General features: G+C 44.3%; 1 protein-coding gene across 1 annotated transcript; it reads left to right on the forward strand.

Annotated features, from left to right (window-relative positions):
- The first annotated feature begins 5,587 nt into the window (after positions 1-5,587).
- Positions 5,588-9,791, forward strand: atp1b4 (ATPase Na+/K+ transporting subunit beta 4). The gene is made up of 7 exons (XM_080502052.1): positions 5,588-5,973; positions 7,502-7,630; positions 7,759-7,863; positions 8,229-8,428; positions 8,963-9,019; positions 9,132-9,224; positions 9,309-9,791. The coding sequence occupies exons 1-7, from the start codon at positions 5,715-5,717 to the stop codon at positions 9,468-9,470; spliced, it is 1,005 nt and encodes a 334-aa protein (XP_080358178.1). The 5' UTR covers positions 5,588-5,714; the 3' UTR covers positions 9,471-9,791.
- The last annotated feature ends 1,753 nt before the right edge of the window (positions 9,792-11,544 follow it).

Here is an 11,544-nt window from a genome sequence, read left to right on the forward strand (position 1 = left end):
CGGTGTGTTCAGGGCCCTCCGGCATTCTTTGAGTCCTCCGTCCGTCCCGGAGCCCGAACGCGCCTCGAACGCATCCCACCCCCCTCGGTGTCCGTCCTCTCCCGGTCATCCGGTCGCTGCTGCTGCCGCTGCCGCCGCCGGCCGCGTGTGCGCATGTCACACCAGTGCGCTGGAAACCGAGTAATCCCGTTACTCTCACACAGCCGGGAAAACGAAGCTAGATTTTCCTGTGTGCGCCTGAACGTCACACTGGTACTTCGAAGCCCCGTTGTCCAAAACTCGGTTATCTTTTAACCGCGTGTTATCTTAACGTTAACGTTAACGCACCTGCATCTTAACAGAGTGGTTACCTCTGGATGCCAGTTCAGCAAGGGAAGAATTAGTCCATTCTACTGTGGACTAAACTTTGATATAAATCAATAATCGAATGAAGAGTTTTGGAGAAAATAAACATGATGTGGAAGAGGAAAGAGTACCGAGTTGTCCACGTGAAAGCTCATCGTTGTAATTAATTATTATTTGGAGTTTACCTACTTAAAGATTTGGGCAGTATTTACTATATAGTGGATAAATGCTGCATTCTAATGCATTTTGTGACCTGTGGTGAATATTGACCGAAACAAACATCAAACATGATATGGAAGAAACATATAAATTTCAAATCACATAACCGAATCAATATAAATATGTATGGAATATATTATATATAATGTATATAATATATACTGCATAAAATGTAACTTCAGAAGCCAAATTTAGTTCAGTTTCATCTGGAGTGGCTGGACTGGTAAAATATTGCTATAATAATCTTTTAATGAAAAATTCTGCTGCAAAGTACAGTGAAGCATTAAAAAACAACCAAAAAAACCACATAAGTCCTATATAACCTCTTTGCTTGGTGGTTTGTGGTGCCGGAGTGGGGCCAAGTGCAAGACTCTGCTATGAAGGTGGAGAACCTCCTGCTGCAGGTGGAGAACCTCCTGACCTCCTGCTGCAGGTCTGGTTCGCCTGCTGCACTGCAGAGGAACCAAAGGAACCTGCATCGGGTTGTGAGGGCGGCTGAGAAAGTCATTGTGACCACACCGCCTCTCCTTCAAGACATTTACAGCGGCAGACTCCAAAAGATGTCCACCTCCATCTCCAATGACCCCACCCACCGTGGACACCACCTGTTCGCCCCCCCTCCCCTCTGGTAAAAGATACCAGGCACGACCAGGCACTTTCTATTGCTGTCACTGAGGTTGCTGTCCAAACATATCATGAAAGAATATTTGTTCTTACTCATCATAAACATCATCATTACTAACAAAAGCATAAACCACAGGCACTCAGGATCAATAGCATTTTTATATGGTGAAAGAAAATATATACTATAACTTCATCTTGAACCCTCATTGTGAACTAAAGGAAATTATTTTCTTTCCGCAGCCTACATGTTGTAATAGATGCATAATTCCCAGTACTATCTCCACTCCTTCAAAAATAATACTGTGAATTACTGGACTGGACTGTAGCCTCAGCCTAAACCAGATATGTGGTAATTTAGATAATTGATGCACTGCAGTCCCTGGTCTGTCTCTCTCCAGTGTAATGTTTGTAATAAGTGACTGGAATGAGATTCATAATTTCTCTGCAAGTCTTTGTTGTGAATAACAGGAAAACATCTTTATAATATATCTGGATGAGGTCCTTATGGACCAAAATCCAAGATGTATCGGAAATGTTTATGTGCTCGTGCCAATACTGTAATGTGATATTGTTTTATCCTGCGGTGTGAATAGAATAGAATAGAATGGAGGTGCTTTATCAACTCGAAGGGGAAGATTTCTAATTGAGTTGAATATTATCATTATTATCGTTATTATTATTATTATTGTGATTATTATTATCATTTTTATTGGATGCAACTGAATCCAGCCAGAAACTGAAGCACAAAACAACAAATACTGATCAAAAAACACATTGGCTAAACATGTAAAACACACAAATTGCAGGAGGTAAACATGAAGCGATTTAAGAAAAGGTGAAATCTAATAAAAATAGCAAAATATACATATATTTTTTTTAAAATGCAGAAAAACATCCTAATTAATTTCAGGGAGTAGAACAACCCAAAAAGAGATCCATTCATCCTTCTTCTCTGTGATTGAATCCATTCAGGGGAGCAGATGGTTTAGATATTTACACGTACCTGTGTGATGCTCAGAGAGGGAATCAGTTAGTTTGGAAGTTTTCTGTGACGTTGTGTTGACTCAAAAACCCAGGAAATATAAATCAGTACTGGGTTTGGATGATAGCTTAACCATTTATCCAGCAAGTTTTATTTAGTGGGTGTGTTTACACATCTGGTAAGCTTTGTATGATTTGACATTTAAATATTTATGTGTGTTTTATTAGCACTGTTTCCTTATTTACAGTATTTAAGTTGATGTGTTTATTTGTTATTTTGAGACCTGGCGTGTGTCATGGTATTTTTTTCCACTGCTGTGTGTTTTGAAGTGACTGATGGAGAAAGTCTTTAAGGTGTCTGTCCACCGACTGGGCGACGAGCGCCCCCTTGTGGTCCAAATACAATGCTGCGTTCAGGACCCATCCTCAGCTGGGACTGACCACTGTGCCCTGAAACCTGAAGTTGGATGAAACTGAAGCATGTTTGCCAACTTCCATTTGTCAACGGTAACTTTTATAGTTTGGCAATCCAAACATGGAGGGTTTTTTTTAGAAGTTGTTGTATTTTTTTCTCTCCTGGGTGTATCAGTGGTAGAAAACCCTTGCTGGTACTTCCCGAAATGGCCTGAGAATCGCTGGAATACATACTCTGCTGGAAACCCTTAAAGAAATCTGGGAAAATATCATCTGAGGAACAAAACTGGTTTCAGGAATCTAAATCCGTAAGACCTGACAAAGTCTCATGATCTTACTGCATGTCACAAAGTCTCAGGTGCTTCTTTAAATTATCACACATACTTTATTTTATTTTATTTTATTTTATTTTATGTATTTAATAAAATTTTGTTTTATTTTATACAATGCTAGTAAATACATAATCAAACTTGCAGTTATATGTGGATCTGTGGAGTTGTGACAACAGGTGACATGAAAAACGGGCTGTTTTGTCATCAGTTTAGAAATAATTTCAAAACAGAAATCCACCAAAATTATTTATTTTCACCAAATTGGACACAATTAACCCTTTATAGTTCAGGTGACCATTTGGCTATTCTGCACTTTTCACTTTCCTTTAAACTGACAACCATTTAATACATGATTAAAATGTTATGTAAGCATTGTGGTATAGGTGTTGTTGCTGTTGCCCTCCATACCTGATGTGGACATCTCATGTGGAATTGTTGGGGTTTTCTCTGTAAAAGTGACTCTGTGATGTATTTGCACTACTAAGATAAAATTTGATTAATGCAGTAAATCTAAAATACAACAAACAAAACATTTTAAATTCCAAATAGTGCAAGTTTTTCCCAAGATATGCCTCGAACCTATATGCTTCCCTGAAATCATACTTTAGTCTTCCTTTTCCGTGTTTTTACAATATGCAATCGGATTGAGGAATTTGGAATTTGTGTGATTTTGGTTAATGCACTGCTTCTCAACATATTTCATGAAGCGCCAATAGAACATTTTGCACTGCCTTGTACTACATATAAGGATCTATTGATCTATTGATCTATTGACCCTTGGGTATGCAACTTTAATGAATGATCCATAAAGGGTTAAAGCAACGGGAACATGCGATGGAGCAACTGAATTTCCTTTATGTTGCCTCAGACGTGTGGCCGTTCAGTTCAAAAACAGTGAGGGGAGGTGGAGGACAAACTGCACATTTGTGCAGAACACGAGTTGAGGCGCAGAGCTGGAGCTGACCGTGCCAACTAAAACTATCTGCGCATGTTAAGAAGCGTTTGAACATTGTTCTTTAGTGAGGTACAATGATTTGCATGGACATCGGCCTTCAGTTAAATGTCGTCCAAGGTTATCTTCATGGCAAATAATGTAGTTTTTTTTGCGTCCCTGTAAATATCTCTGAGTGGCGACGATCGGGGTTTACAGTAAATCATGCGCGCAATTACGCACGGACGCACGTTTTTGCCGCGTAAAAGTCAAAGAAAAGATATTTTCCATGACGCAATTTCTCTTTTCATGTAAAATAGGGGAGGGGAGAGAGAGGGAGAGAGAGGGAGAGAGGAAAAAAGAGCCCCAGAAGTTCCCCCCTCTCCAACTTTACACGGGGGTAACAGAGAGCTTTACGTGACCGGAGTGCAGATAGGATGAGGGACGAGGACTTGAACCTCACCGGAGGAGAGCTTATGGAAAGCAGTTGCTGCAGAATTGTGTGCAGATTCCCGCAGCGACTGCAACTGGGTTATCGTGCACACGTGTGCCAAGGCAACTCCATAATTACTTCATATTATTTCAGCTTTCATTTCTAATTCTTGATTTCAAAGCGCAGTGTGAAGTGAACACACGCGTGGCCGGTTGTCTTTTTTCTTTTTCTTTTTTTTGCGCACGTACAGTACGCAAGCCGCTCAGGCCTGCAGCGCTGAAACGAGTCATAAATATTGCATTCAGGCTTTGCTTCAGCTTCAGTTTAGGAGACAATGGCCGGCGGTGTGCGTGTGCAGAATACAGCGTCGTGGCCCGGGCCGCTGCCAAAACGTCTCCGGGACCCGAAAAAAAAAGCAGTTAGTATCTATCCCACCCCCAGCCCCTCTGCTTCCACTTCATTCACTATGATGCGCGCCTAGTTGGAGGAGACTCTCCGCAGCCGGTCCCCCTCCGCGTGCCTTAAACTTTCTAATGAAATCCCCAAAGTCTTTTTGACAAACATCCTTCTCGCAGGGGGTCAAGAGGATTTTTTGACTTATTAAACTTTTTTTTTTTTTTTTTTTTTTGACTGATTCAGAAGAAAACTTCAGGTAGGTCCGACACATTTAAATATATAACAAGTCGACTACATGAATCATCTTTCGGATTTTAAGCTGACGTTATTCAGTGTGGCTGGAGGGCGGTGGACAGAGAACACCAGACTGATCTAACAGGTGCTTTTTCTCTCTGCGTGAAGAACATGGAGCCCACTTCCACAGAGGGAGGAGCTGAAGTGAAGCCTGTCAAACATCTAAGTCCTGTAAGTGCTGAGGTTAACATTTATTTTATTATCCTTTCACCTAATGCAGAGGAACAGAAAGGGGAATTAAAAAAAAAAAAAAAAAAAGAAGCACGTGATTATCCACCTGGACAGACAAAAACACCACAATTGTAGTCAAGTATTTAAACAGTTTAATCATAAAAGCCAACCTCTGGTATGTGAAGTGACTCTTGTGCTGGCACTCTCACGCGTCCCGCGGCTCGTCTGGTGGGATCCGTGTGTCCTGGCCGGCGGATGCTGCGAGTCAGTGAGCTAACATCTGGCCCGTCAGAGTGACCCCCCTCAGCTCTGCTGTCTGCAGCTGCTGCTCCAAGCAGGAGGGTCCGCTCAGGGGAGGTCAGCTCTCCCAACGGGTGCCACAAGGTCACCAGCGGGTTTATAATTCGCAGAAACAGGGGACAGCACCGTCCAGTGTGATGTCCACTAACATGCAGAGCGCCGTCTGGCAGCTGATATCATCGGTCGCACTCGGATCAGGAGGCATGCCATTTTTCCCCCGCAGCAATTTGAGAAGGGAATAAGGCTGACCGCAGAGCGTTTCGCCGTTGAGAATATGTGTGGTGAGGGATTGTTCTCCTCTTCTTCTTTCCACCAGCCTCACAAAGTGATTCTCAAACATGGCCAAGAGCTGGAGGAAGAGCAGGAGGAGCTGGCCGAGCATCAGCCTCTAGAGCAGGAAGACCTGAACTTTGAGCGATGGAAGCGCAGGCCTCTTCCCCAGAGGACGCTTCACCAGAAAATAATTGACCTGAAGAAGTACCTGTGGAATGCAGAGACCAGCGAGTTCATGGGTCGTTCGGGGAAGAGCTGGAGTGAGTTGATGGCGAAACCGCTGCCGGGTTTGGTTTTTTGATGCAGAACAAAAATATTGTACTGTTTTTCGTTGTGTGCATGTGTCCGCTAACTAAAGTGTTTCATGTTAAAGTGTCTTAGTGAGAGCAAACTGTTTTATTTTTATTTTTCATAAGGAAAGATTATTGGGTCGTTGAGGGGGGGGGGGGGGGGGGGGGGGGTCTCTCCGGTCCCGGAGCCCTCTGCTCACTGTGCTGCGAGTGTGTGTGTGTCCTCATGCTCAATGTTTACATAGGTGCAGGGACGATTCAGAGTGTCCCGACGAAAACAGACTGCCTGGGGACGCGTCCCCAGCGGGAGCGCACTGTTCCGGGCCTCGCAATTGGCCAGGAATCACATTCCTCCACATCTTACCATGCTTTTCCACGGCCTCTTTCCCAAAGCCTCTGCGACCCCGGGCGCTGACCTTCACATGCTCACGGCCCCTCGGTTGCAGTAACACACGTAGAGATGCTCACATCTCCTTCTTCTTCTTCTTCTTCTTCTTCTTAAATAGCGCACGCAGTTAAACCGAGCTCTGGTGCTGGCAAACCATTTGGCACGAGCAACCGTTGAGTCAATGGTGATGGAGCAGCCAGGGCAGTTGCTGTGTGATGCTGTTGAGCCCCCCCCCCCCCCCCCCCCTCCTCACATCCACCACACAATGGCATAACATGATCCAACCAACTGAGGAAAAGTGTGTTTGGTAGTTGCACAGGCTGTAACGCCGGCAATCAGGCCTGAGAGCTGATTTCAGCTACATAACCAGTGTGTGCACTCTTGAGGAAGAGTGTGTGTGTGTGTGTGTTAGAGGGGGGGTGAAGGGGGGGGGGGGGGGGTATGCCTGCTGAAGAAAGGCCTTGAGTTGAAGTCTGTCCTGTGTGTCCTGTGAGACGAGTGTGTAAGAGGGGGACACAATACCAGAGAGGGGTGTTTGGGGCTCCTTGGAGCTGGCTGGGCCTCTATGGCTGCAAAAAAGACCTTCACTACGATGGCAACCGGAGGTTCACTGTGTTCCTGAGTGAAAGGACAGCTGGGAGAATTCTCACTGGGCTCGAACAGAAAGGCCTTTGTGGCTCCGGGGACGCAAGGCTGGCTGCAGCTAGTCCCCTGTGAAATTGCCCGCACAGCAAAAGCCATTTAATTTAGGGCACGTTTGGCTTGATTAGTTGCTAATGGACTGTTAATTGAAGATTGCGGGACAATGCCAGTTCTCAGGATTTTCTTTCTGACCAGGTTCTCACATTTAGCTCGGTACTGTGGGTTTTATAACCACAGAAAAAAAAAAAAAAAAGTATTGGGAGTATTATTTGCAGCTCCAGATATGAAGCGGGACGGCGCTTTTGTACACGTGAACAAATTGGTGAGCAACTTGATGAGGGCCAGGAGCTGGAGTCCAGACAGGCCGCTCAGATCGGACGCCATTATTCAGGGACGTGTCGTCCGGTTACGCAAGACGCTTTCCATGTCAGAGAATATTCAACTCGCTCCTCTTTCCCCTCCCTCCAGGCCTCATCCTCCTCTTCTATGCTACACTTTATATATTTCTGGCAGCCATGTTTGGCGGCTGCATGTTTTGCCTCATGTGGTCCATTAGCCCCTACCATCCCACCTACAACGATAGAGTCATGCCACCAGGTAAATATAACCCCCTCGGCCTCGGCCGTCTTCCCCCACCCCCCACCCCCGGCCCTCGCCGCCCTCCCCGCCTGTCGCTTCTACCGGAGTGTCGGCACAGTTGACTGTCTCTGCGTCTCCACTGGCAGGTATGACGATGGCTCCGCATCTCGAAGGCCACGAGATCCACTTCAACGCGTCCGATCGCAAGTCCTGGAAGAAGTACGCCCGTTCTATGGACGAACACCTACGACGTGAGTGGCTGCCGACGTGACACCGTCGGGGAGATGACTTCATAACCGAGGGGGGGTGGTGGGGGGTCAGATGAGTTTGTTTAAAACGAAAGACTTGCGAGGAGTTAAATCCTCATCTTTGCTACCTTTGTCCCCCTTTTTTCCATTGGGTTTCCTGCAGGGCATGCTGGGAAGAGGGAAGCCTCTTTGTGGGCCGAGGGCAGCCATTCACTGCATTTTTTTTTTTTTTTTCACACCCAGCTTTTGTGAAGCTTCCTTAATCAAAGGCTTGAGCCTGGCAGGGCACCGCTGTTGCAAAGGTTTATTTATGCTTCCCCTTTCTTTTCTCCCTCCCTCCCGCTTCTCTCTCTGCTCTGCATTTTCAGCGTATAACGATGTCGCTCAGGACAGGAAGAATATCCGCTGCACACAGGACTCCTACTTCATGCAGGAAGACCTGGAGGAGAGTGCAGAGCGCAAAGCGTGTCAGTTCAAGCGGTCCTGGCTCGGCGACTGCTCGGGGCTGAAGGACTCCACTTATGGCTATTCTCAGGGAAGGCCATGCATCCTCCTTCGAATGAACCGGGTAAGATCAACATGGTCACCACCCCCCACCCCCCCACCCAACCCACCCACAACGCCCTGGAAACATCATCTCATAATGTTGACTGCATGCCAGTTTGAATTACACAGAAACCCGTTTTGTATTAAAGAGTACATCAAAAAGGAGGAGACGTCAGATACCCGCATCAGCCTCTTTTGAAGCTCAGGTGAAGCGACACCTGGTGGTCGATCTCAGAACGATACTAAGTGCACAACTTGGGAGAGTTTCCCAAATTTCTGGGTTTTTAATTCGAATTTAGAATTTGTAGACAGAATTTGGGAAACTTGGTCACAAATAACATTTGACACTTTGCACACGATTCACAATATTCTCAAAATAACGAGACGTTAATTAAAGAGTTGTTTGACGTCAGTTCAAAACCCCGTCAGGTAAACGATTATCTCAATGAAAGAATATCCAAGAACAACAGTTTTGAGCTCCGACACGAAGCTCTTATGTGTTGTAATGAACTGTTGAAGGCGTCACCTTTTCCTCATTCTTCTTGCTTTTGAATAGATCCTTGGTTACTTACCCGGCCAGGGCAAGCCAATAAACGTGACTTGCGAAGTGAAGGTACTGCAGCGTCGTCACTTTCACTCTATTCGTTTTGGCAACGCGCCGCGGCTGAATCCGACGCGCGAGCGGAAGCAATCTTGACAAGTAAGACGCTTGTGGCCTCTTGCAGAAAGGACCGCCGGAAGCGTTGGGATCCCTCCAGTTTTTCCCCAAAAGCATCTTTGACATGAAGTACTACCCGTACTACGGGAAGCTGAGACACGTGAGTGAGACTCGTCTTTTCCCACCTGGACGCTTCTCGTCAAACGGGCGTTGACTGTCTGCCTGTTTGCATTTTGCGCGTCAGGTGAACTACTCGTCACCGGTGGTGGCCGTGCGCTTCGCGTCGATCCAGTACGACGCTCACATTCAGATCCAATGCAAACTGAACGGAAAGGGCATCGTCAACGACTCACCCACCGACCGCTACCTGGGCAGCGTGACCTTCACCCTGGATGTCGGAGCGTAAGGCCGGACGCTCCCGTTCTTTTTCCCGTGATCTATAAAATCCCCCCTCACCCTCTCCTCACCTGTGAAAGGAAAATCCTCGGAAAGTAGATATTTACTCTTGTGTTTGTGTATCTTTGTGGCCCTGGGTTGTGCCACTGGCACCTGCACCCGACGCCAACAGTGCTGAGCACGAGACGAGTGCGTAGAGCGGGCTACAATTCAATTCCTGATATTTTGTAATGATTAGTCAAGATTAATCAAACTAAATTACTCTCTGCCCAATAGTTAGGATCTCTGGCTATGCAAATCCAATTAAAACATTAATAGGATATTATAAATCTTTTTGGGGTTTTTTTTTTTGGGAGGGGGGGGGTTTAGATTGTGGTTTTTGTCTGCACATTTCTGTGGGTGGGGGGGGAGAAAAAAGTATACTAATTTGTTTTGCATTATATTTTTCAAACATGTATATTGTAAGACTTCAAAGAACTATCATGCAAACACTGAACGCAGGACTTGTACTGTACTTACACAGTAAAAAAAAAAAAAAGACAATAGTAAATGCAAATACACAATTACTATATTTTTGTTGAGTAGAGCAGAATTATTCACTTATGGTAAAAAGTATCACAAGCCACTTCTTTCTTTTGTAAAAAAAAAAGACTATTTGCTTTTAAAAATGAAATACTACATAAGACTGATCAATAAAGAGACATACTGTACTGTGAAATAGTTTGTGAAAGGTCTGTACTGTTTTAAAAATATAACTTGTTTTGTTTTGGTTTTTTTGTTGGTAGTATTAATCCTGCCTGAACTGTGTTACTAAACTTGGTTTCAATGTTGTATTTATTCCTATTATAGCACTTATAATAAATACAATGTTCTGGTATGTACTGTCAGTTTTCTTGGGAGTTGGGACTAACTCATTATCTTGGACAGTTAAAGAAAAAAAAATACTTTCATGCTCAGAGCGGTCAGGGTGGAAAAATAAACAGGTTTGAAGCTTTGGTGTTTGGGAAAGTCACTAAAATGCATATTTAAGTTTTTTTTTTTTACTGAGAATAACAAGTTCAAATATGTTTAAAATGACGACACTCCTAAAACCTATGAAACCAATAATATACAAGTATCTCTAGATTTTCCATAAAGAACTGGGTTCACCGGTTAGTGACTCACTACACCACCATGTGGTACAAACGGGTATTACAAGATCTCCACCACACTTATCATGGACCAATAGAAGCACTCTATTCGATTCCCTCACATTATTTGATTATTTATACAAGATAAATCGCATTTTTGGGGGACTTAACATGCATAACATTGGGTGAAACTTTGCAGACTTGTCAAGTCTGGCAACAAACTTGATCATTTAGGAGAGTTAAACATGTGACTTGCAAAATGGCTCATGAGCACCACCTGCAATATTAGATAAACGTAGGCCCAGAATCCTGTTTCACAGAGAGCAATGAAGATCGACACGCATATGTGACAGGCCAAGAAGAACAAAAAAATTGTCTATACTGAGGACTCAACAGGAAGTCTGATATTTGTTTGGCGCCTTCGGTTTATACAATAAATAAAAACTTCAATTTTTGCAAAAAAGTTGCCATTTAGGCAGTTTGTTAAAAACAAGAACTTTGTTGTCTGCTGGTTTGTTCGTTTCTGCACAAAGTTGGAAGAAGCCTATCAAACTTTCTCAAAACCTGACATTTTCGTAGCTTGTTGAGGTTTTAGCCGTTTTAGTTGAGTAAACATGCCGAGACCAGGTCAAATGGAAGGTCAGGTTTGTATGACAAAGTGGTTTCAGAACATAACAGATTGTGTGGTTAAGCGGTTGTTGTTTCTGTCCCATAGATGCAGGCTGATGATTGCAGGGATAAGCATTTCTTGAGAACGGCCTCGTTCTTCTGCACTGCTTGACCTTGACCGCTTTCCCTTTTTTTTTTTCTCCCTTCTCCACCTTCTGCCAGGAAAAACATGTGCCAGGTTATAAAATAAATTTAAAAAAAACCCCTCATTGCTGATCAGAGTCCAACAGTGAGGACGTTGAGCTCACGCCGACTCGTCTCCAAACACAAGAAGAATGACAGGGA

Source organism: Blennius ocellaris, assembly GCF_963422515.1.
Source record: "Blennius ocellaris genome assembly, chromosome: 9".
NCBI lineage: Eukaryota > Metazoa > Chordata > Actinopteri > Blenniiformes > Blenniidae > Blennius > Blennius ocellaris.